At 47.2% G+C, this 27079-nt stretch overlaps 1 protein-coding gene and 1 pseudogene across 1 annotated transcript in view; one reads left to right on the top strand and one right to left on the bottom strand.

Annotated features, from left to right (window-relative positions):
- Positions 1–11156: 11156 nt before the first annotated feature.
- LOC146351296 (uncharacterized) overlaps positions 11157–27079 on the bottom strand; it is a 97961-nt gene continuing 82038 nt past the window's right edge. The window contains exons 3-5 of the mRNA XM_084847037.1: positions 16766–16804; positions 13500–13666; positions 11157–12052 (exon numbers count right to left, since the gene is read on the bottom strand). Coding sequence (XP_084703163.1) covers positions 12038–12052; positions 13500–13666; positions 16766–16804 — 221 coding nt within the window. The 3' untranslated portion in view covers positions 11157–12037. The remainder of the gene's footprint in view (positions 12053–13499; positions 13667–16765; positions 16805–27079) is intronic.
- LOC146351297 (uncharacterized) lies at positions 18029–19968 on the top strand (annotated as a pseudogene).

The following is a 27079-nucleotide window of genomic DNA, read 5'->3' as shown; positions in this document are numbered from 1 at the left end:
TCTTTTACACAGCGTATTAAAATAGTCCAAGAGGAAACAGAATTCATATGTTGGAGGATTGCATCAAATGCTCTCCTATACTGCTCTAACTGAGCACAGGTCTGCAACCAGTGACCATAGCCCTATATAACCAAATATAGACAGGTGCTTCCTATTTCCTTCTATGAAGCAAATACAAGGGATTGTTCCTGTTTAGAAAAGTGAATTTGGCGGCGGGGTGGGGGGAGATATTTTAATTCAGATAGGTATATTACAGGTAACCAAAACTGCAATTTCATGAAATACGCAGAAATTACCATTCGGGAGCAATAATCAATTGTTTTATCTCTATGCAGAATGCATTAAGAACATAACACAGAGTTACATAGTTTGCATTTTATCATTGCTTTTCATCTCTTTTTGCTATTGAACAATAACTTGCAGTCACACTATTTGCACCTATTATAACACTGCCATGCTAAAAATCATTAGTTGTATGGTATAAGCAATTAACATTTGCTCACTTTGTCTGCTACAAGAGGATGTGTCATTTGTTCACCATGCCCTTTTTGTGCACCTAATTAGTACCAGTGTAAAATGCTCTCCAGGCAATGAACATTTAATTTAGAGGGTGGGAGGGATGTATTGCTGCTTTTATAATTCTTTGCAATTGTACACTTGTAAAATGTTTCTTATCTAGAACCATGTTCTCACATGGTAGGCCTGGGGTCTCTAACATTGCCTGCGGGCACCCCTGTTCCCACAGACACCTCTTTTGATGCTCACCAGGCTCCCCGCCCCTTTTGATTCTGATTTTATTTCTTAAGATGTTTTAAATTAAAAACAACAACAACAACTGGGAGGCTCGCACACTGCAAAGCAAAGTGTCAGCCCTCCAGCACCATCTTTATTTGGGTTCAAAATAGTGGTTTTATGTTTTGGAGCTCAGATGCCACCTCTGCCTTCTACTTCGATTCTTGGGCAACTTAGGGTGCAATCCTATTCAGATAGGTGGCCACCTCCGAACTCGGAGGCGACCACCTATCCAAAGCAGGGCAGGAGAAGCACGGAGGGAATAGCTCCCTCTGCGCTTCTCCTGCCCTGCATTTTCGGCTAGACAGCTGATGGCGGCTTTCTAGCCGCGAGAGGGCTCAGCAGGGGAGGAGGCTGCTGTATGGCACATTGGATGTGTCGTACAGGCATTTACACCCTCTCTGCCCCAGAACACCCCCCAGAATGCCCCTTTGGGGCTGCTCTGCACTCTTCTTGTGAGCGCGGAGGATGGGGCTGTTCCACGCTTTCTCAGAGGCAGTGCAGAAGTGGGGGGAGGTTGGTTCTCTGGGAACCAACCTCAGAGCGTGGGCTCTGAAGTCAGCTCCTGGAAAACCAGATATCATAGAACAGTAGGATTGGAAGGGGTCTACAAGGCCATCGAGTCCAACCCCCATATCCTATGGCCTTCTAGCCACTGTCTAGCAGCCATAGGATTGCTCCCTTAATTTTGTGTGTGGGGGGGTTCTTACCAGTTTGCTTTCTGGGAAACAAGTGTTTTGTGATCAGCCATACCCACCATGACAGCCGCTTTATGATGGGAAAGCCCCCTGTGGCAGCCATTCTGTGACAGCATCCATGACATTCTGTCAAAATTCTAAATGTGCCCAGTGACCCAGTTTGGGGACCCCTGTGGTAGGTTTTTAAAATGGTTTGTGTTAAATATCTCCTGTCCACCATAATTCCAGCATACCTGGTTTACATTCTAATGGGATGTGTTCCTGTCTTCCAAATGTACTGTATGACGAACTGTACAATTGGGAAATTCTTCTGCTCATTGGAAGAGAAATGCCTATGGTGTGAGACCATCAAAGATTTCATGCTGAATTTGTAAAAATGGGGCCACACCATTTTAAAAACATCTGACTTCACATTTAAAGCATGTAAGAAGTACATAAGTACATGGACACAAGGGCTTAGCATTTGGTTGTACTCCTAGCTATGCCTCTGACTATGTAATTGTTGCTGACCTAGTGTTGCTGATGGGTTAACAAACTTTGAGCTCACTGTCAGAACATGGGATACAAATGTAATACATAAAATGATGATGTCACTGGTTTATACAGCTGCAGAAATGTCTAGGGCCAGGATACCCATCTACATTTTGAGCTTCGTGGATGGACATGACTCTTCCTTCAAAAAAGATAACTTGAATTTAAATTCCTAGCAAGAGTTCCAATGCTGGACATTTGGCAGCTGCATATATGTGCAACTGGGAAGTGAGATGCTATGAGAAGTGAGAAGTAGAAAATTGTTTCTGATCCTGACTTGTTTTTTGCAGATGAAGGGTAAAATCCAACATATGTCCTGCTTAGAGTAGACCATTGCAATGAATGGGACTTCAGTTAGTCATGACTAACCAAAATCCCATTCAGTTCAGTGGGACTACTTAAGTAGGACTTACGTTGGATTTTACCCAAACACACACACACACACACACAGAGTATAATTGGGGTCCCCAACCTTTGTGGGGACATTTGGAAAAAGTGCCCTGGGTACCACCACAAATTGACTGCTGTAGGAGGATGGGGTGACCAATCACAAAAATGTTGGGAGTGCCCCTGTGTGTGTGTGTGTGTGTGTGTGTGCACACGCGCGCATGTGCATGTGCGTGCGTGCGTGCTTTTTCTCACTTTGGCTTCTCTCCCCCCCCCCAGCTCTTTTTTCTCCCTTCCTCCCCTGCCTCCCTGTCGTTATCCTCATGGAAGTGAATGGGGCAGTTTTTCATTTATATGCATAGGGCAACGAGAAGTTGCCCTGCTGAAAATAAGCTTGAAGGGGGAGAAGCCCACACACCCCAAACCCTTTCTGGAAGGGCACATCCCCCCCTCACTATAGAAGTGAAAGAGAAATCACTCCATTCATTTGCAAAGGGCAGGAAATAGTTTGGCAAGTTCCTTGGCCTGGCCTTGCAAGTGCAGCAGCACCTGTGAGCGCCGCACTGGGCATCCCAGGAGAGACCAGAAGCCTCCAAGTCTCATGTTAGCCATTATCTAGTCCAAGGATCTGGATAACCCACTTCCCATTTCACCTGCACCTGCACTCTGGCCGTCTTTGCACAGCAGTGTGGCTGCACACACTCTGCTGCATTTAAGGATCTCCCCCACCAAACAGAGAATCATTGCTGTGTCTGTGGATCTACTTAGGAAATGTGGGGGGGCAGATCACAAAAGAGCACCTAATGTACAGGCTGGGTGTTGGATTTCAGGCTGTCTTTCGCACTCAACACTCTTGGACATGCAGGATGCAAGCTGATTTTTCTCAAGAGTTCTTTTTCCACCCCTAATGCTGTTGCTGAATCAAGGCAAAAAAATAATGATTTGTTTTCTTTCTGTTTAATGTCTGTGACACCTGTGTAGCATTGCAGCAGTACGTCGTCTTTTGCAATGCTGCTCAAGTATGGCTGTGGCTAATGTTTTCAGTGCTGGCCTGTCTTTGCTTTTGGCATGACTCTCTGGGTTTAAATAATGCAGTTTCATCATACTTTCTCTCATGCTTTTTATTATCAGACTATCAGCTTCGCTGTATGACAATGGTGTCAAATTTGCACATGTGAATACCATAGGACTTTTCGCATCATATTCGCATTTGGCCATGCAAATGCCATAGGACTTTTTCATAGCGTTCTGTACAGTTGTACTGATTTTGGTGGTGCTATTATTATCACACTACACAGTGTGTCCCAACTCCTGCACTGAAGAGCCTTCACCTTCTCTCCTTTTTAAAGAGTTCCATTTTATAACACCAGTTTGGGTTGGGAATTCAACAAACTAGTTTTAACATTACCAACAACCACCTCTATGTCTTGTTCAGAACTTAGCCAGGCAGAAAGAACTAAAGATTAGTGGCATTCAGGGTACTAGCAGAATGCAAGCATGCATAGATAAAACAGGAAAAGTTTTCTGTTTTCAAGTGTAATCCATAACATCAATACATTCACTGATTGTCATGAAAAGAAATGTTTTGAATGCCATCTGTGAAGCAAATTAATATGGGCAAATGTATCCAACCCCCCAAAAGTGTTCTACAGCAATTTTCAAAAACAGCTTAAAAAGCCAACTTCAACAAACATTGCATGTTCAATTTTCTGCTGTCAGAAATGAAAATGGCCAAGCATTTTGGCAAAGAAATGAAAATGCTCCTGAACCTTGTGTATAGACTTCTATGGGACTAAGAGCCTATAACCACATGAAGGATTTCAGCCTAAGCTTTAGAAAATATTCCTAAATCTTCAGGGAAGAGAGGTTTGAAACAACACTATAGTAATTAATTTGGTTATTTGAATATTGTTACATTAATTTTATTGCTGATATTCTATACACCTAACTGAGATATTTTTATCTCCCACCCTACTCAAATATTGACATACCGCTGAACAAACTCATCAATGTTTTCTAGTATATTTTATGTATGGAATCTGAGTTTTTAAAACTGTTGAGCTGTTGTTATAGCAATGGCCAAAAGGGAGACACTGAAAAATTGCAATAGTGTGATGATTTGTAAGTTACAATGATTTCTGTATTATAATGAATAATAAACAATAATCAGAAATTTTATCCGTTGCTGGAGTTTTTATAAGTTTATTGGGACTTTGTAAGTCATTTCACTTCCAGTGATCAAAGTGTGAGGTATGACCCAATCAAGTGATCCCCAGCAGGGAAAGGATACACACTGGAAACTCTAGTCATGTGGAACAGGTAGTCACACATTACTCTGTCCAATCAGTGTGGGGGAAAGTGACGGTGGAGGAGAGATACACAATTTCTTAGGATGATACAGGTTCATCTCCATTGGCAGCAAGTACCCAAACAGTATTTCTTAGTTTCATTTTCACTTTCATTCCTGTAAGAAAGCATCTTCCATTTTTCTATTCCATTTTCCTCTACATTTTGTCTAGCTTTCATCCATTTCTCATAAGAGGCCTGGACATTAGAAGGGAGTGTGTCACAGGGCCCCCAGTGAGTGCTTTTTAGGCCCCCTGCTTTTGTGAAACAAGTTTTTTTCCTTAAGTAGTCCATAGGGCACAGCCTGCTGCCCCCCCCCCCCAAGCCTGCTTACAGTCACATAAAGCAGGGAGGGGAACTTGTGGCATGGCCAGATGGGGTTGGACTACAGCTCCCACCATCCACAACCATTTTCTGTGCTGGCAGGGGCCGATGGGACTTAGAGTGCAATGCAAGGGTGGCCATATGGCCTGTTTTACAGAGGGCCATCCTGTTTGCAGGGCTGCCAGAGGACCGTCCTCCATTTGAAGGCATCCTCTCTTTGAAAGCTTCTCCCATTGAAATCCAGTTTAAAGATGAAAAAACATGAAATCAAAAGTTAGCACCTGCCAAAAAAACCTGAACAGGCAGCAACACAGGCCCCCTGGTCTCAGTCCTCCACACTGCAGTGAGATGTACTGTGTTTCTATTTAAATAATCATAATCATTTCCACATTTGCATCTATAAATATACATCAGTCTATGCAAATTGTATGCAAATCACTGATCTTTTTTGTCCTCATCTTCGGTGATGCATTTCCTCTTTTTTGGCAATTCATGACCACCCTAGTCCAACGATATCTGGAGGGCCACAGGCTCCCTCACCCCTGTCATAAAGGGACCCTGCCTAAGCTCCCAGGGGCTTCAGATCCTCCCTGAGCTTTGCCTTCTAGCCCACCTTAGGAACTGCACAGTTCCTTGCAGGCTTAAAAATAAGCATTAAAGGAACATAGGAAGCTGCCTTGTACAAAGTCAACCCATTGGTCCCTTTCACTTTGTGTTGTCCATGCTAACCTGGAAGCCTGAGAGAGTGTGCTCTACCATTGAGCTGCCTCCCCTCTGAGCTTTTGCATAGATCTGCGCAAGTGGTGATTAAGGTCTAGGGCTTGGATGAAAAGCAGAGAAACCCTTGCAATTTCAGTGGGATTTTGCAGTTCACCAACATCTTGGCAAAAGATGTTTGTGAATATGCATATCTTGACACAAAACTCATGAAAATCTGGCTCAGCTCTGTATTTGTGTGTGTGTGAGAGAGAGAGAGAGAGAGAGAGAGAATAGCTACAGATATTCATGGGCTTTAAATAATGGCACTAGGACCAAACCCAGGTACAGCAACATGTCGCCAATGCCTGATAATTTTTTCGCAGTGGCTGATCTTTAGTTAGATGTAAAACTCTTAGCTCACTGCTGATGCACAATGGACTCTGTGGACCAGCTGGACCCAAGAGATTTTATGAGCTAAATCAAAAGGTACAGGCATACAGTTTCTCCCCTGCTGAGGGAGGATGAATGCTTGTTCTACATACTGCCTCAAAAAGACATTTTAAATTGAAGGCTCTGCGTTTATCCCCTAATTAGATGGCTGCCACAATCTTTGGCACTGTTTCACTCTGAAATTTAGATTCTCTCCACTTCAAAAGATCTATTCCCACTTGCCTTGCTTCCCTAAGAATCATAGCTTGTTTCTTTATATTTCACATTAGGAACTTGATTTTAATAATTGTGGTTTTTATCTCCTGTTCCTGTATTTTCTCCTACCCGGTACGGATTTCTTTCTTTACCAACACTTCAAAGAACATGAGAAAGGCAGGGCACTTGGTTCAAGGTGGCTGGCTCTTCATTTTTCTTTAGAACATGCAGTTTCCCCTTCTGTTGTTCTAGCTACAAGAACGTTATGCAAACTTGCTTCAACAGTGATGAAGTGAAGAGATTAGATACCTCGTATCTTCCTGAGGTTGGGAAACTGTGCTTGCAAAACATGGTTTCCATTGTGATCCAGTGAATAAGTGGGACCGTTAGGCATAATGACAGTCCAAAAGTATATCGATGTGCCTATGCCAACATGGAATGGACCTTGGCTGGCTTCTGACATTGCAAGGCTGTCATGGCTGCTGGCAGATGCACAGGGCTGGCCACAGTTGGTGACTGAATGCTGGTCTAGGCAGATTTTTTATCAGATCCAGCAGAGCTCTTCATTTGCTCCATTATCAGGTGTACCTTTCCCCTCATATTTTGACTACACATTTGTGGAGACCTTTTGCGTCTTTTAATTAAAAATGTACTAGTGAATGGACCCAGCTTCGTGTGGGTTGATATGGTGAAGTCTTCAAGCACAATTACTCGGCTGTCAGAGTTGGATACACTGTGCTCACCCCGTCTGAGTGAAGCTGTCCCTGCATGGTGCTGAGGGTGCACCATGACACCCCCTGCCATGGTGCACCCCCAGAGCCCTCTGAGGGAAGGGGTCTGGCCCTTCCCCTGACGGAGGCTGCCCCACAGCAGGGGGATGAGGGCAGGCATATAACACTGTCCTTTGGCCTACTTATCTCCTGTGGCTTCAAACTGCATGGACTGCAAAGCAATGGGCTGGTTAGGGAAGTCTGCCCCTAGTGGTCGAAGAAGTTATGGCAGGCTTCAGCTAAATGGGCACGTTTAAATTAATTAAAATTAATGAATATAGTTTAAAAACAAAATAACCCCAAGGTGCACACCCCTATGGACCCATTGGTATGCATGACAAGTTGCAGGTGTTTAGGTTTCAAAGTCATGGTGCTGGACAGACAGACAGACAGACAGACAGAGTCATCCTCTTTTATTATTATAGATAGCAACATTAGACAAAACCTTTTAAAGATCTTCCAGGGAGGCTAATGCCAGCTCCAGGTTTTTGTGGGCCCTTGGGCAAAACAACCTCAATGGGGCCCTTCCCTAAGTCAGCCTACCTTCTCCACCACTATTGTCACCAGCTGCTATTGCTCCTCCTCTTCCTCCTTATCATTACTACCACTTCCTTGCTTGACAGGCAGAAAGCTGGGACCAATCCACATGGCTGATGTAATGCGGTGATAGAGCACACTGGGCTTGTTTGCAACAGAAGACATGGGACCTCAGCAGGTGCATAATCATGCATTCTTGACACTGGCCGTGAAGGAGACCCTTCTCGCACTCTGCCACCATCAGTTTGGTGAGGATGCAAGAAAGGGCCTTCTCAGTGGTTGCTCCCAACTCTGGAGGCTAGGTTGGCTCCCTCTCTGTTGTCCTTCCCAAAGATTCAGGCAAAGATTCAGACAGGCCTTTGGCATGTAAGCTGTCTGTCGCTGAAGAAGGTTCTATTGGGTTGGGTGCTGTTTATTTCTTTCCTTGTGTTTTTAATTGTTATTATTTCATTTAAATAATAATAATAGTTTCAATTAAGTTTTGGTTTAATCTTGGTTTTATTATTGCTGGCCCCCTTGAGTGCCAGTTTTTGGTCAAAAGGCAAGATATAAATGAAATAAGTACATAAATAAACAAACATTGATCACATCTGTATTGACCTGGAAAGCAAAAATGATCTGATTCACTACCAGATTATCAAAACAAACAAAAGTGATCAAGACAAACAAGATCAAGCTTGTAAAGCACCGTGAGCTAGGGATGGGGGAGAATTTCTCCCCGAAACTTCGGGGGGGCGAGCGCCAACGCATTCGGTCCTCCGAAGGTTGTTCGGGGAGAACTTCTCTGCCCCGCCGCCCCCCCCGGGATGGGACTTACCTTTCACGAATGTCCCTCCCAGCGGCGGGTCCCGGCGGCGGTTCGGCAGGTCTTCGTCAGGGGCGGGGGCGGCAGCCAGTCTTTCGACCGGCTGCCACCGCCGCCGCCATTACAAGCAAAGTAAAAAAAAAAAAAAACGCCCCTGTGATAGGCTACGTAACGATTAACGTAGCCTATCACGGCTGACTTTGCAGATCTAGCCGTGATAGGCTACGTTAATCACTACGTAGCCTATCACAGGGGTGTTTTTTTTTTCTTTTGAAGTTCGCGGCCGGGGAGACGGGGCGCTTCTCCCCGGCCTGAATTTCGGCCGGGTGAGGCGGGAAGCCTCCCCCCCCCGGCCTGAACTTCGGGGGGAGCAGCAAAGCGCCTCCCCCCCACCGCGAAGCAAGCTGCGAGACCAGGTAAGTGACTTTCGCGCACCTCTACCGTGAGCACTTCTGCCAGTTGTGTGGTTTACAAATTAATTAATTAAATCTGGATGCTGCTGCCCAGAGGAACTATGCCCAGAGGAACTCTGTGTGTGTGTGTGAGTGTGTGTGTGTGTGCACGTGCGCGCACGCGTGTATGCGTGCGTGCGTGCATGTATTGACTCAATCGAAAGGTTCCACATTAACTTTAGGAGAGACAACTGGGAAGGTTTAAAATTCCAGAGAGAGCAGAAGAGCTTGCAAGCAACCATAAAATGACAGCTTTCAAGTTAAGCCTCTGTTTTGAAAGATATAACAGCTAGATGGCAGGTTTCAATTGTCCAATGTAGTGAAAGGGCGTTTCCTAAGGCAAGACCATGTTATCCTTTGTTAAAGGCTATCCAAAGCCTATAATTGAGAGCCTTCATTTTACTGGACATGTTCCCTACTAATTTCCCAATGCCTGGATTTTTTTTTTCAGTCAAAGGAATTTTGCCTGCTAAGCCAACAGAGCTCTTTGTCCACATCAATTCCTAGAGTTTGACCTAAGCCACAGTATCCGTGTTTCTGTTTCTGCACTTTCAGCGGCTGTGGGAGGAAGTTTTCACTAAAAAAAATTGCAGAGCACGGCATGACAAATTGGGAAGTTTAGTTAAAGGTTCCTACAGGAATGATGTGGAAATAGCCAACCCAAGACATTTTGCTGCCTGAGGTAAAGGGCAAGATGCCTTCCTGCCACCACTGCCACTGCAGGTACAGAAGTTCATTGGACTGGCAATTGAATCTTCCTTCAACGTCGGCTACAGAGCAGCGTCCACTGTATCTGAGGGCAGCCAGGAAGCTTAGGGGACACAGGGCAAGCTGTATGTCATGCATAGTTTCATCCGCACAAACACCTCTCTGCCACTCTGTCTTGATGGCGAAGAAGAGAGAGGCATGGCTTTGCCAAGGCCATGTGTTAAAATCGGCTACTCAGCTATAGTTGGAGCAAAACTGGCCTGAGCTTTGCAGGGTGGGGGTGGGTAGCCCTGAAAAAGAGACGTACACCTGGCGAAGGACAGCTAGTTCAACCATCGCTGCACCACTGTAGGGACTGGCTGCTTAGTGTGATGTCTTCCCACCACAGAGAACCATTCATGGAACCTCCTTTTTATATATGATGAGCAACATCCAAAATTTTAAAGATGTATACAGTCAGGTTTGGAACATCCTTCTTAGAGAAACTGACTATCTGAAGTTGCAGGAGAGAGAAACAATTATATTTTATTTATTTATTTCATTTCTATATCGCCCAATAGCTGAAGCTCTCTGGTTGCACAGAAACAACAGGTTGCACAGAAACCTATAGATCAGCTTAACTTCCATTCTTCATATTCTTTTCTTCAACGGAAGAGGAAATACTGCAAAGCCATACACAGAAGAAGCAATCTGCTTCAAAGTAGGGATGTCGCGGGCACCCGACTGGGTCCAGGAGTCCATCGGGTCCCTCTCCCCCATGGCTCCCAGACCGCACCTGGCGAGACACTGTCCTTGCTTCCCCCCAGTCATGCCCACTCATGCCCCGCTCACGCTCTCCAGGACTCACCACGATCCCGTCTATACGTCTATACTATAGTCTGGTGGCTATTTGCGTTGCCCTTATTTTCGCCGTAGTCTATGTAAATCTTTACGTAGACTACAGCGACTAAATAAGGAACGCGAATGGCGGCTCCCTATGGGGGCCACCATTAGCGTACGCGCTTTTTTTTTTTTTAAAGTCACCCGTGATAGGCTACGTGACGATTGACATAGCCTATCATGGCTGACTTTGCAGATCTAGCCGTGATAGGCTACGTTAATCGTCACATAGCCTATCAGGGGGCGTTTAAAAAAAAAAAAAAAAACATTTGCGTTCACGGCCGGGCGAGGCGGGAAGCCTCCTCCCCGGCCTGAATTTCGGCCGGGGCGAGACGGGAAGCCTCCCCCCCCGGCCTGAACTTTGCGGGGGGAGCTGCGAAGCGCCTCCCCCCCACCGCGAACGTCCTTTGAGGACAGGTAAGGGACTTTCGTCCACCCCTAGGTTGGTTTGCTGTTTAAAGGTGGATACCTTGTGGATACGGAGTGTTCTTTGTGGGGAAATAGTTTAATAAAACTGTTGTTGATGGAGACGTTTTAGAAGTACATCATTCAGATTTGAAAAAAACATTTTGAACCATTATTTGGCGAGTATTAATCTGTTTATTATTAAGAAAACCTTTGTGTGAGGATCGGCTATTATTGTTTTCACAGTTTAATGGAGGAAGATTTCATACTACTACTACTGGATAACTTCTGATCACGCTCCATGAAATGGGTGCATTACTGGATGCCCATCCTTGTTGTAGTCCTGTGTAATGTTACTTAGACTGTCATCTGTTGAATCTCCTAGTTTGTTTACGGGTGCGGGTTGACTGTGCACAGCTGAATTTCATCTTACTGTACAATAAAATGTGTATATGAAATTGCTATACCTAACTGTTGGGTGTTTTGGTATTGTTGCCTTTTTTGGTGTTGTTAACGAGAACAGGCCATGTGTGCATCGTGCACACCAGCTGTAAGCACATAAGGCTCTTCCCTTAATATAATAAATAAATAAGTAAACAATAAAATTGTACATGTATTGGGTATGGATAGCAAGAGCATCAGAACTTGGAGTGGGGCTAGGAGGCATGTCTCCCCCTTCAGTAAACATGTCGGGGAGTGGTTCTGAACAGCTTTCTTCTGATCTAGTGGTGACAAAACAAAATAAAACATTACTGTTGCCAAAGCAGTTGCCTACAATAGTTCTCTGTCAGGAACTCTTACCTAGTCCACTATCTCTACAGCAGCCAAGCGTGGGGAAGAGAAAGTAGCTTTCAATCGATCCTCAAATGTCATGTACTTGACAACAGTGGAACACGCAATATACTATTTGGACAGAACAAAGCAATACAATTTTAACAGCCTTTGCTTTTAAGATTATATAAAGATAGTCCCTGCAGTTGCCACATGAGTAAAGGCTGCTGAACTGTCTAAAACATTAGATTTACCAACTGGGTTGGATCTTGTTCTTCTGGAGAGTGTTCACATGTTGTGTTCCTGTGCACAAAAAAAATGGAGAGTTCTTTAAATACCTTCACAAATCAATGAACAACAGAACACACATAACAAACCATGATTAAACTAAAGGAACCAACCCCCCCCCCCACCGCTGCCCCATATCTGAGGCAGCAAATAGTCTCTGGAGAAGAATTTATTAAGGACACAGATGATGGCCTATGTTTAAAGAGCATTTATCTGTATTTTATCTTGTGACCCCTTAAATCCAGGAATCATACCAGTCTGTTTCTGGGCTCAATTTAAAAGTGTTCCTTTTAACCTATAGAGCCCTTAAAGGGCTTGGGACCAGGTTACCTAAAACAGAAGTGGGCAAACTTCTCAAGGTTGATGTGTACATTGGCTCCTTCAAGAGCCACATGACATGAGTGGGCAGGGCTGTTGGTGAGAAGAGTGGCAATGGATGGGGCCAGGGCACACTTGCACACACATTCATACATACTTTTTCATATGCACACACATTTATTCACACACACTTCCATTCTTTCTCACACACTCTCTTACAAGCATGCACACACTTCTTGCTGTGCCCAATTGTCTTCATTAAGACCTCTGGAAGGGGCTATATAGGAAAAAACCAGGTGTTTTGCACTACAATTCCCATCATCCCTAACCGTGCTGACTTGGGCTGATGGGAGTTATAGTCCAAAAGATATGGAGGGCACCACATTTGGAAAGGTTGTTCAAGAACAAAGAAAGAAGGCTTTCATCATCATCAAGGCTTATCTTTGCAATCATCAGGGATAGAAGTGCCCTCACCCCGCGCCTGGCTTGCTTGGCTGGGGGGGGGGGCTGTTGCGGGGGGGGGGAGGACAGGACAAGGGTGAAGGCCATTGGCCTTTGTCCCTGGCATTATCGGGGGGTGGGTCAAGCCGGCCGCTATTTAGGTCGCACCACCCCAGCCGCCTCTTCATTCTGGCCATTCGAGCTGGAATTTTTCACGCCTTCTTCTTCGGCAGCAGTGGCAGAGGCAGCGTCCTCGGTCCTCGACCTACTCACTGGACCAACTCGTGGCAGCGGCGGCGGTGGCAGCGCACAGCAGCGGCGGCATCCAAGGGATGAGGCGGCTCCTCCTCTCGGCGGCAGCATCCTCAGCAGCGTGGTTTGCTCCCCTCTCCCTCGCGGCACAAGCATGAGGCTTCTCCCTTGCCTCCTGCCCTTTCTCTTGACCCGCTGGTTTCCGCAGCACTCCACCCCTCCTCAGCTGATTCGGGGGGGGAGGTCTTTTGTTCCCCGCCTGTCCCCTTTGCGTTTTCTTCCTCCCGAAGGGAGTTTTACCTTGCCGGCGCGGAGCGTCCCTAGGAGCTGCATTTGCCCGCAGCATAGCTGGGCCAGTTTGGGGGGTGGGCCTCCGTGTGGCTTCCTGGCACTTCCGGGTAGCCATTAGTAAAGGGAAGGAAGGGAAAATCTTCCCGTCCCCTAGGCTTACCTCCCATGCCTGGGCTTGCCAACCCCCATCGGCTGTCCATTCGCTGCTACCTGCAGCGGGCCACCGGCTGCTTTTGGCTTTTCCTCCAGGAGGGCACCAGGGATTTTCCCATGCTCTTGAGCGCTCCGCCACCCCCTGGTGGCTCATTGTGCCTTGCAGCCCTTTGCCTTTATAAGGAAAGGGGAGGGGAGGGGAAGGGAAGGGAAGGAAAAGAAAAGAAAAACAAAAAAACAAGCAAACAAGAGGGGTGTGTGAGAGGAGCTACCGAAAGGTACATGACATTGCCTTGTGGGTTAGTAAGGTGTGATAAAATATATAATAATTAAATAATAATATATTAAAATAATAATAATAATAATAAATAAATCAAATTTACAATAAAGTACCAAGGTTCCCTTCCAAAGTTGGTTAGCGCATTTCCCAATACACAGCGATGCTGCCCAAGAAGGGTTTGGGAGGAAAAAAAGGCAAGGGCAAAGCCGCTTGCCCCCCAGCTAAAGCCCCCTGTCCCCCAGCTAAGCGCCACTTCCGTAGGGCCGACTCTTCCTCATCCAAAGATGAGGATCATGACATGGCCCTCATTCTATCCAGGTCGGAGGCTGCCGAGCGGGACTTAGGGATCCCTACATTAACCACCCCTGCCAGGCTGGCTCCCAGGACTTCTGGTTCTAAGGTTGCTAGAGGGCAAGCGCTCGCAAAGATCTATTGCTATCTATTTCAGAGAGGCTGGAAGCAATCGAGGCTTCCAGAGGGGTCGTCACTGGGCAAACAGCATCCGCACCGACCTCAATGCCCATATGTTCGTTTTCAGAGCAGCCCCTGCCAGTGCAAGGGTCGCCGGCACCCGTCTCATCAGCTCCAGCAGTATTGGACCACAGCCAGATCCCTAACACTGCAAACAGCCTTGGTTCAGGTGAGGTTCTGGGATCCAGGGGGTTAGTGCCACCGACTGGCTGGAACCAGTTCCTGCCATATGGGTAGGGATGGCGGAGAATTTCTCCCTGAAACTTCGGGGGGCCGAGCGCCAACGTGTTCGGCCCCCCGAACAAGTTTCGGAGAGAAATTCTCCGCACCCCCCCGCCCCCCGCACCCCCCCCGGGATGGGACTTACCTTTGCCGAATATCCCTCCCGGCGGCGGGTCCGGCCGGCGGTTCGGCGGGTGTTCGTGTGGGACGGGAGCGGCAGCCGGTCTTTTGACCGGCTGCCGCCGCCACCATTGCAATAAAAAAAAAACGCCCCCATGATAGGCTACGTGACGATTAACGTAGCCTATCACAGCTGACTTTGCAGATCTAGCCGCGATAGGCTACGTTAATCATCACGTAGCCTATCACAGGGGCGTTTGCTTTTTTAAAAAAAAAAACTTTGGAGTTCGCGGCCGGGCGAGGCGGGAAGCCTCCTCCCCGGCCTGAATTTCGGCCGGGCGAGGCGGGAAGCCTCCCCCCTGGCCTGAATTTTGGCCGGGCGAGGCGGGAAGCCTCCCCCCCCAGCCTGAACTTCGCGGGGGGAGCAGCGAAGCGCCTCCCCCCCACCGCGAACCAGCTTCGACAACAGGTAAGTGACTTTCGTCCACCCCTACATATGGGTGGTTCCCCTTTACGGCAGGGATGACTTGGCCTTTTCACACACCGGCAAGGGGTATCCTGGGTTCCCTTCACCAGGTGTACCGTCCAACTGTTTCAGCCCAGGTTACACACTCCCGGCTCAAAGCGAGGCCGCACTGGGTGGGGCCGCCCTTGCGGTTGGCATCCCTGAATCTGCCCGACTCCACAGGGCCCCTGTCCCTGCTCCAACCCCCGCTGGTGGGGTTGATGGGGGGGGAATGCCTATGGCTCCTCCAGCTGCTGAGCCTCTTACGGCCGGTGAGGGGGGAGCTCCCCAGCACGCCCCATCTGCCAATGCTGCTTGTGCAGCTGTGTGGCGTGGCCCCGTAGGCGAGAGCTCCAAGGAGCTTGGGGCGAGCAGCAAGAACCCTTATGCCCACTCAGAGAAAGGGGCAATCCCGACCTGGGGGACATCTACCGCCCTGGGATATCACCTATTACCTGCAACAAGAGAGAAAATACTTCAGGGAGAATTCATTGGCGTCTTTTCCCTGTTATTCCGAGAGACAGAAACAAAGGAGGGAGAGAAATCTAATGATAAGGATCAGGAGAGGGTCAGGTGTAGGAAGGTGTCATGTACATGGGCAAACTGGCTGCCCGGCTTCTTAATCTATATGGGTGTCATTCAGCAAAAGCACCCAGAGCGTGGTTGGGTCCTCACTAAGTATTTGGATATCATATATAGGGCCTATACTGAATATGAGGGTGGAGCTTGGCTGGCCTATGATTAATCTTTTTGTATGCGGGCGGCATTTGACCCCACTTTGCGCTGGGACGCCAAGGATCAGGATCTTGGGCTGCAGTTTATGACCCCTGCCAGGCCAGGTTTCGGCGATTGATCCAATAGTGGGCACATATTAGCTAAGCTGACGCCTGCCTCAGCCCCTAAGGCTGGGGCGGGACAGGCAGTTCAACACCGCACTCTCTGTTGGGAGTTTGGCTCCAAGGGCGTTTGCTTCAAGAAGCCATGCCGATTTCGCCATGCGTGCTTCATTTGTGGGGGTCAACATGCCTTCATTGGTTGCCCAAAAGCCAAAACTCAGCGGGGCCCAAATTGGGAATGGCAGGGCAGTAAGAGGTCTGGTGGTGGCCCACAACCTTCGCCTAAAGGGGCCCAGTCCAATTAAGTTGGGGCCGCTACAGCGCCTTTTGAAGCGCTACCCACTCCGCGATGACGCCCACTACTTAGATGAAGGATTTTCCCTGGGTTTCAGGATTCCGTTCCTGGGCCAACGCCAGGCCCAAATTTCCCAGAATCAGAAATCTATTGCAGGTTTCGAATAGACAGCCTTAGATAAGATCAATAAGGACGTGGCTGCGGGGTGAGTCATTGGTCCATTTGACTCCCACCTCTTTTCCCGACCTCAGGGTCTCCACTTTGGGCATTGTGCCTAAAAAGGCCACAGGTGAATACCGGTTGATCCACAACCTGTCTTTCCCCAAGGGGGGGTCGGTGAACGACGCCATTCCAGGGCACCTATGTCTGTTCACTACGCACCGTTTGACATGGCGGTATCCATGGTGAAGTAGGGATGTCAGAGAATTCTGCCACAGATCTCGGTGAGGCCAAATGCCAGTGCATTCGGCCTCCTGAAATTCATGGCGGAACGAAGCCCCCCACCCCCCCACCCCACGAAAGTCACGCAAAACGGAGCACTTACCTGCTGCCGTCCACGCTGACTTGCGAATGGCGGCCGCATCTGCTATTACAGAAAAAAAAGGCTATTACGGAAAAAAAGGGGGGGGAATGCAAATGGCAGCCACTATGCCATTTGCATTCCTTTTTATTTTTTTTTGGCCGTAATAGCCTATGTAAATATTTATGTAGGCTAAAACGGCAAAAAAAAAAAAAAAAAAAAGGGAACGCAAATGGCGGCCACCATAGCTGCCGCCATTTGCATCCGCTGTTTATGTTTTTGTTTTTGCCGTGATAGGCTATGTAAATATTTATGTAGCCTATCATAGCAAAATACAGGGACGCAAATGGCGGCGGCTACGGCTGCCGCCATTTGCATCCCTGCAGGCTGCCCAGTGGCCAGATGTCCGGCTGCGGGCAGCCCCAGCCAGCCAGAGAGAATTTCGGGGGGAGGGATGGAGCGCCTCCCCCCCACCGCGAATGTCGCCCTTCGAAAAGGTAAGTGACTTTCGTACATCCCTATGGTGAAGGCACTGGGCCCTGGGGCCCTCATGGGAAATGCGACATTAAATCCGCATTCCGCCTCTTGCCAATCTGCCCTGATGACTTTGACCTCTTGGGATTCTGTTTTTCTGGTCAGTTTTATGTCCACAGGCCGTTCGGTGTCCTGTGCTATGTTTGAGAAGTTCAGTTTCTTCTTGGAATGGGCTGTTATTGATAAAACTGGGTCCCATAGTGTCGTGCACTACCTTGACAACTTCCTATTTGCGGGTTCCCCCAGCACCCCACAGTGCGCATGGCTAATGCGGGAATTTTCTGCCCTTGCAAATGAACTGGGTGTACCTTTGGTGGAGCATAAGACCGAGGGCCCTTCCCCCACTATTAAGTTTTTGGGCATAGAATTAGACTCTGTGAATCAGCTGTGTAGGTTACTGGCAGTCAAATTACAGGCCCTAAAGGACAGGATTCTGCACATGCTTCATTCTAAGAAAGTCACGCTGTTGGCATTGCAGGAAGTAGTCGGGCATCTTAATTTTGCCTGTTGGGTTGTTGCCCCTGGCAGGGCCTTCCTTAGACGCCTTTGTAACGCCATGCAGGGCCTACGCTTGCCGCACCACCGCATTCAGGTATCATCAACCATGAAAGAGGATCTTTTTGTTTGGCGGCATTTCCTTAACACATTCAGTGGTGTTTCCTTCTGGAGGAGGGAGTTAGTTTGGGAAGCAGAACTACAGATACATTCTGATTCATCTGGGGCCCTAGGCATTGGGGTTGTGTTTCAGGATCGATGGTGCCACACATGTTGGCCAGAGGAGTGGTTAGCGCTAGGTGTGGGAAAAGACCTTACCATCTAGAGCTCTTTCCGATATATGTTGGCATGCACCTGTGGGCGGCCCAGCTTGCTAATTCTATCGTGCATTTCTGGTGCGACAACCAAGCCACTGTCCAGGTCATTAATGCTTTGTCATCGCGCAACAATAGGGTCACGGCCTTGCTTCGGGCTTTCACTCTACAGTGCCTCCGTTTTAATATTTTATTTAATGCACGACACATTCCCAGCATGGATAATGCCTTGGCTGAAGCATTGTCACGTAACCAGGTGCAACGTTTCTGAGAACTGGCCCCTTGGGCGCATGCTATTCTGGACACCATGCCAGCCGCTCTGTGGGAAGTTGGCTGGAAGAGGCAGAACAGGCCATCCTGCAGTCCTTAGCCCCCAGCACAAGAGCGGCTTACGCCAGGTCAGGTAGGGAGTTCTTTTCATTCCAGGCGGCTACACATCTTCCACAGTGCTGGCCAATACTGGTTGATCACCTACTGCAGTTTTGCATGGATGCCCACAGGCGGGGTCTAGTGGCCTGGACCATCGGGGGGAGGCCTGCTGTGCTTGCCTTCTGGTCTAAAATGAGGGGTGTAGCGGACAACACTGTGGACTTCTGTGTCCAGCGGATGCTTCAGGGTTGGTCCAGAGGGTCCCCAGTGCCTCCTGACCCTAGACACCCTCTGTCGCCAGACATATTGCTGGGCTTGTGGGATCTGTGGCCTTCATTGTGCAGATCTACACATGAAGCCACCTTGTTTCATGCTGCGGCTCTTACAGCATTTTTTGGAGCATTCAGGATCTCGGAGTTGGTGGTGGCAGCTAGGGGCAACCTGTCGGGATGAGCCTTGCAGTTTAGTGACTTACAGTTTTCTCAGCAGGGGGCCCTTATTCGGCTTAGAAAGTCCAAGACCGACCAGGAGGGGAGATGCGTCTGCGTATCGCTGTTTCCAGCCCCCGTACCGGACCTCTGTCCAGTCACTGCATTGAGGGACTTCCTCAAAGTTCAGGGAAATCTGCCTGGCCCCCTTTTTTGCCATAGCGACTCCTCTCCTTTAACCAAATATCAATTTTGGGCAGTCACACAGAGAGCATTAAAGGTGTTGGGTTTGGGTGCACTTCACTTCAGCACACATTCCTTCCAGATTGGGGCTGCCTCCACCGCTGCGTCTCTGGGGTTCACATCAGACAAAGTGCAGTCAGTAGGCAGGTGGAGCTCTAAGGCACATTGGGCATACGTGAGGCCACTGCCAGGCCTATAGCCTGGGAGGACATTTATGTTCATTGCTTTTACTTGTTCTTATAGATGGCTGGAGCGCAAGTAAACCACTGAAGGTGCTCATCTGCGGGCACAGCATGGTTCTCTGGGCCGGTCGGAGGGCCTCCTCCAGCTGCGGATCCCAGCTAGGGCTCAGCCGCTATGCCACCATTCAGTGGTTGGGCAGATGTGGGATGCATTGGGAGCGCCTCCTGCCCACGTTATTCCAGCAAAGGCTGGTGAAGGTTCCCCCACAGATTCTAGTGCTGCACTTAGGGGGGAACGATCTCGGCCTCCTGAAAGGCAAGACCCTGATTCTTCAAGCCTGGGAGGACTTGCGGCTGATTCGGCGTCGCTGGCCGGAAATCACCATTATTTGGTCCAACCTGCTACCCAGAGTGGCTTGGAGGGATGGCTTGGATCCTCGCGCCATGGATAGGGCCCGTAAGAAGGTCAACAGGGAGATCGGGAACTTTCTAATCAAACAGGGCGACCAGACCATCACCCACCCCGACATTTCTCCTGCTCGGGGATGCTCTACAGGGTGGATGGTGTTCACCTCACCCAACTAGGCAATGATGTCTTTTTGGCCGATCTGTGAAAGGGCATTTGGGAGTGTTTACTGCGCAGGTGGGGGGAGAGCGAGTAAGCAGAGGCTTGTCGCCCTCCTGTGGCGGCTCCGGGAGGGCACTCCACTGGGGTAGAGGACAGGTGAGCATTCGTAGGCACCATTTCAGGTGACTGGTAAGGCCCAAGGCTTCCGGCTCTGGGTTTTGTGGCCCCAGTCGGGAGATACGGCTTACCTCTGAGGCCAACCCTCCTCACCCACTCGGGTTCTGTGGCTTGAGGGGGAGTGACAGGGGAAGGTCTCCCAGCCCAGAACTGGGTATGACCGATTGGCGGGCGAGGGTGGACGCCTCGCCCCAGACGACGAATGCCTCACTCTACACCTGACATGTTGGTCTTTCGGCGGTGTGCCCGCCGGTGCTTTCTTCGCAGATTGTAATCTATCAATAAATGTGGCCCTGTTTTATCCCAAATCAATTTGTGTTGTCTCGTCATTTCTCCCCCCCTTTCCACTCTCAATGTGTGTTTGCTTGTTTTATGTTTTAAATCTATAGCCCTTCCTTCAATACACTGTATTTCCAGGGCAGCTTTCAAAATTTCAATAAAGCAATTTTAAAAATACAAAAAAATAACAGCTAAAACTAGAGAAAGCTCAGCAGCGTCTTAATATAGCATGAGAGCCATAGACTAAATTTTAAAAAAACTAAAACTAAGAAGCCTAGGCCTTCACCTGGTACCAAAAATACATCAGACATCACATGAGCCTCCCTAAGGAAGGCCTCAATAGATGACTTGTGGGGGGGGGGAGACAGACAAGCAAGCGAGAGAGAGAGATAGAGAGAGAGAATTAACAGCAGATATTCACACAATTCTTCCAGATGTCTTGTCACACTTGTCACACTATTTTTTTTAGGAAAGTTGAAGTATACATATTTTAAAATGAATAAATAAAATGAGGTTGTCACTAGGTGGGTTGTTTTTCCCCCCCTAAAATCCAAAATTTCTTCCGAAGTGATTATTGGGAGGCAAACACCGCTATTGGTTTCTATTCCTCTTACTCAGCTGACTTTAAATAGTATTCAAAATCTGTAGGAAAAATGAATGACCTCCACCAGAGCACAAACATCATTTTGGGGGCCCACTACAAACTTATAATATGGCCCCCACCCACTCACCTACCGCAATCTCATAATACAATCTCATGAATCATTAAATAAACATTTTTCTTCTCATTCTGAAATTACATTTATAGTATTTTTGAAATTACTCCATGGCCCATACTGGAACTTTCCCACCATGGCCCAGAACCCCATCCCACCCCCACCCATCCTCCTCCTCCTCCTCCTCCTCCTCCTCCTCCTCCTCCTCCTCCTCCTCTTCTTCTTCTTCTTCTTCTTCTTCTTCTTCACTGTTTTTGTTCATCCAGCCTGAAGAAGAGCCTTCCTACATAGCTTGCTAACTATTTTGCAACTCTTGTTTTATCTAATAAAGGCAGAATTCTGTCATTTGTTTTTATTCTAGTGGACCAACATGGCTGCAAACATTTTATAAACAGACCAATTGACTTTAAAGCTTTATTCTCTCACACCAATTATTACGGCACTTGTCACAACCAGCAGCTGTCCCAACACCTCCTTCCTGCCTGTGCACAAGGAATTCTGGCCAACAGCAATACTCCAGGTTTTTGACAATTCAGTTCAAAGCAGATTCTGTCCATGTAAGGCAGGAGCCCATAAACCTCTGACATATGTGCTCTTATATTGTAAATTCTACCCTGATCTGAGATGTATACCAACCAGGTACATGCACACGTATCACTCTTCATATTCAGTGTATTCACACCTTGCTTAATCTTAATTTTGCTTAACCTTTGCCTCGGGGCAAGCATTTTTAGGAAGGCTATTAGAAAATGAATTGCTCAAGCTAGTCATACTACCTGCATGACCACTTAACCCCTTTGCCTGTAATTTCCCACCTTGCTGAAGCTGAACACATCTTGTTCATTGGCCTTGCCTCAAAATGGAGTCTCTACTGTTGACTTTGAGAGAGCCACTTTGTAGCAGCACATGGACACAGTGAAATACATTAATAAATAAGCATGATCTACAATTTATCCTCAATATTCTTCCTCATGGTAATGGGGTTGGCATATGGGCTGGGGTGCCTGGATCTCTGGACCCTAGTAAAGTGTATTCTACCCACCCACCCACCCTTTCGCTTGGGCTCAATTTTTCTGCCCATGTTTTCTGCAAAAAAATGCATGTTAGGGGAAATGTTGTCCAAGCTAGCCGTTGGCTAGTCTTTCAGATTCATATCTAAACGGCCCACCCTTCTTCTCTTATTTAATCATCAACTGTGGCTAGGAACCAAAAATGGATCATACCACTCACTGGCAGGGAGAAATAAATTCAGTTGCCTCAACAATGAGGTGGGAGTTTGAGATGATTGCCAAACAATCTTTGCTTTTCTGTACAGTAAAAAAAAACACCCAAAACTCTGACCTGCTTGAAAGTGAGCATTATCTTTCTGAATAGAGGGTATTCATGGCAAATGGGAAAGCCGCAGCTGCTGGAACGAACAGCTATTGTGAATGATGATGACTCATAGGAAGCACAGCTCTCCAGTTAATGAGCGGGTGGGTTTTTGCTGCCTAGAACGTAATGGGAGGAGACAGTCCTCTTGTATCCACTGGGAAAGAGCCCAGCAGTGCACGCATCACACCAGCCAGCAGTAGGAACCACCCTAGCTACAGAGTCTGTTTGGAAGAGATGACACAACAGTGCTTGCCCTTTCAAGTTGTTCTTTGGCTTAGTAACTAAAATGCATGGTGCGGTGCCAGAACGACAGTCATGGCAAAGAACAGTCGAGGAGGATTATAATAAGCAGTTTGTCACTCAACAGCTTATAGCCTATGCCACAAGAGGGAGGGGAGGCGAGCAAACAAACTAAGATAGCCCCCTCTTACCCTTACCCTCCTGTGTTCCTCACTACAAGCAGCCCCAGTCTGAGGTATCTCACTGTATTCTTACTGCAAGAAAACATGCCACCGGGGCCCGCCCACCCACCAGTTGGCCGGCCTCCTCCTCCACTGCCTCGTGCCCCTTCCTGGCTGCAGGGCTCTTGTGAGAGCTCACCCAAACTCTCGCGGGGGTGGGATGCAACTGAGCTCTTGTGACACCTGCAGCTCCTGCAAAGGGAAGCAGGGGAGTGATGCGGGTAGTTGCTGGGTCAGAGAGCATCACCAGCTGCTCTCTTGCTGTGGCAAATGCCACAGTGAGAGAGTAGCTGGCAGGGCTATCCAGAGCACCTGCTGGTAGGGATGTCAGAGAAATCCGCCACGGATTCAAATGAGGCTGGATTCATTGGAATCCGGCCTCAGGAATCTGCCACGGATCAGCACCACTTACCTCCACTCCAGGAGGATTGGAGGCGAAATAGCACTCAGCTGCTTCTTCCACCGGAGCCGTTCACCTCCTCCACGCCGATCGCCATTTCTTAAAAAAAACAAAACAGGTGATCGGCAGGATGTGCCCATAGACTTATACACAAAATAGAGCTATGAATCTTGCGTCTAATTCTACGGACACATAGACTTATATGCAAGATTCACAGCTCTATTTGCGTATAAGTCTATGGGCACATCCTGCCGCTTTTTCTTTTTTTTTTTTAAGAAATGGCACTCAGCACAGAGGAAGCGAATGGCTCTGGCCGGCAAGGTAAGCGGCCCTATAGCCAGTGTGGCTCCGCAGAATCCTCATGGAGCAAGCCACTCCAGAGGATTCTGGAGGGGGGAGGAACAGATCGCCTCCCCCCCATGGATTCCCCACCGGAACAGATGGTGGGGAATCCGTACACCCCTACCTACTGGAGGTCACATGGTGCAGACACTCCTGGTAGGCACATCAGTCCGTGTAATGGTAGGGCCGGCCCTGCTATGAAGTGAGCTTCTTTATTTTTCCTGGCTGACTCCACTAAAAGAGCCCTTTATCTTTTGTCACTTTGGTGACTCCTACGGACTTCCTTACTGACCTTACGGACTTGGATGGATACAGTCTGCGGCCAAAGTCCATACATTTCCAAGCTTGCAATGTGGGACTCCCAAAACTGTGTTCAACAGCATGCATACATTTTCAAAATGTGCACGAAAAAATGCACACTTTTGAAAAATGCACACAAACATGCTTTAAGCAATGGGTGAAGAATACATATATTCAAAGATGCACACAATCAGTGCACATATTTGGAAAAATACACATAAAAATACAGAAGGATTTTCATACAAAAAGCAAAAAATTAAACTCATAATCTGATACAGACTCAAGTCAGAATGAGCTTCAAGTTGGAGTTCAGAGAACTTTGGTGAGCTCAAATTTTAATGGGTCGCATACATCCCTACAATGAAGAGAATGCCGTGGTCTTGAGCATTTGCCGGGAGCAGACCTGCCACATCCATACCAAAGGAGGAACATAATTGTGAGAAGAAGCAGAAGGCAGTAACCTCAAAGCATTTTCCTATAGATGTCTCCAAGGTCCATATCATGTGACAGCGCATAAGAGCAATCTGGTTCCATTTATAAACATGAAAACCCCTCCCTGTCTTATTTCCACTTGTCAATAGCTGATGAAATGCTTGCTTTTTATTTCCTCCCATTTTATTTTATTTTATTTTATTACAGATTGATTATTGAAATAGAACTTTAATTATCATCACAGTTATTTTATGGTAATATCAAGGCAGCATTCGTATACCCATTTACCTAGGAGTAAGCCCCATTGAACTCTATGGGAATTACTTCTGAGTATGTATAGGATTGGGCTGTAAATCACCTAGTTTTTCCATTAGACTGTGGTTGGATTTTTTTTGCCCAGCTTGCTTTCAGCTCCTCAATAAACAGCTTATAAAACAAAAGATGGTTTATTTTGTTTTATTTTATTTATGGAGAGGGAACAGTAGTTTTGCCTCCAGCAGCTGTGAAATCACAAGTTCGCATTGAAGATGACTGCAGTGCTTTCATTCTGGGTTTATCTACACTTCAGTTGGCCAAAAGAAATGGATTAGTACTCATTACCTTAGGGCAGGATGCTAAATCACCCAAAGGCCTACAGAAACAAATACTGAATCAAATATCCAAGCATAGTCACTACCATTATTTTCTGTTTCAATTCAGGCTAAGACTGAACCTTGGTAAATGAAGCTTGACAGGAGTCCAGCCAGGAGAGCAGGACCACAGCTCACTATGGAATTGGCTCAAGTCAGGCTGGATCCAGGGCACCCCAAAACAGCAAGCTCAGATGTTGATCCAGCAATGACCCGGAGCCAGCAGTAGACCTGACCAGGCCAGGGCCATGCAGACACCTTCATGGTTGAACAGCGATTTCAACCTAGGCCTCCTCAGTCTAACATCCTAATCAGACTAGATCAAGGGAGCTTGTTCATAATAATGGCCTCTAGATAAAGGGCATTTGTGCAGGTCTGTATACATTATTTGATACAGTCATCTTTTCAACAACCTGCTGCTTTGAGTACATCAATCAAACATCCCTTTTCCTTCTCCTATTCCCCTCACCCCACCCCTTCAACATCAAAGCTGATCTTTCCTACTGGCTGTTCAAGAAAGCAGTGTGAGAAAATGACAAAAACAGTTAAGGTTCTTCCGATGTCAGACTAGATTAGGTGGTTCTTTTAATGCTTATATGAGTCAGTAAGCTCTTGTGGATGCATACCCTGTCCTTCTATATTGTTTAAAGCTGAATCTCTTGTCAGGTTCTGTTATATCTCCTCTCTATGTGCAACCCCCATAGAGTCTGAGCCTCTTAGCATCAAACCCAGCTGTGTAGGAAGAGAGAGTAAATCACCCACTGTTTTGCTTTTAGTTTAGTGATTCCTAGTTTGGGAGCTACTTTGTTCAGCTGAGAAGCAGGTCGGAAATCCAATAAATAAATGAGCAAAGGTAGCTGTGTTGACCATAAGAAAAAATGCAAAATCCATGTTGCTGTAATACCTTTATTAGGCCAACCAAAAGATCTCTCTCTCTCTCTCTCTCTCTCTCTCTCTCTCTCACACACACACACACACACACACACACATACACACACACATGCAAACTTTCAAGATCCACAGATCCCTTCTTCAGGAAAGATGTAAAAAATAGCAGGTGGGGGGAGGAAATGGGGAGGTGAAAAGTGACTAGATGTTGAAGTCACATTGTCTGCAAATCCATAGTAGTTAATCTCAGGTGCAGTGTGCGAGGAGGAGTCAGCAGATCATTCAATAGTTACAGGAAGGCTCTGCTGTCTCTGGTTATGCTGAGAAGGAGGGGGAAGGAAAATTTTGCATCCTCCATTTTGGGGAATAGAAAGTCTAGCCATTTTCAGGAGTGTTTTCCATCCTAGTTGAAGCACATGGGCTCCTTTTGCCAGTGGATCATAGAGAATTAGGCAGTCTTTATATTAGCAAAGCAAGGGAGAATTTTAGATGCTGTTCTAGGTAATAAAAGTCAATTTGGGGAGCATTACCTAGTGGTTAGAGGGGGTGACCACCCTCAGAGAATGAAGTCCCAACTTCTAATGGTGTAAAATCCTCATCCTCCATTGTAGGGTCCTCCTGTTGTAAATTGGTGGGAAGAACCATCACATATTTTTAAACATTTATTTTACATGTGTAGTTTTTTTCTTCAACATCTGGAATCTCATTTGGTTTTCCAATATCAGCTGTGGTACTATAGGAAACTAGATATTTTGACCATTCATCCCAAAAAATAAAAAAGAGATCCATTCTCAGCCCCAAAGTACAGGTGAAGCAAAATATTGCAAAAATGTGGGATTGGGTTAGTGTCTTGCAATTGCAAATGTTAGATTAAAATTTGAACTGGTTCACGTTTGTTCAAATTTGAATTTGTTTGTGAATGATGGCAAATTTCCTAATTCCAGATTTTGCATAGAAAGTTTAAACAGCAGCCTCACATCTGGACAATAAGCAGCTGAACCATAAGCAGAGGTCAGCCAGGGGACGCATAGAAACACACCAAAGGCAAAAATACCTTATTGCTCAAGTAAGGTCCAAGCCTGCTCAAGAAGCCTTTTCTAGTCCTTCCTGCCCAGGAACAGGCAGTTGTGAAAAGAATGGGGCAGTTGTGAACAGGGAATGTACCAAATCTAAATGTATAAATACTGCAGGGAGGATTTGACTCCGT

This window comes from Heloderma suspectum, chromosome 3 (genome assembly GCF_057233095.1).
Source record: "Heloderma suspectum isolate Gila_16-S chromosome 3, 16-S_ref, whole genome shotgun sequence".
NCBI classification, from domain to species: Eukaryota; Metazoa; Chordata; class Lepidosauria; order Squamata; family Helodermatidae; genus Heloderma; species Heloderma suspectum.
This window is presented reverse-complemented; position numbering and strand designations above follow the sequence as displayed.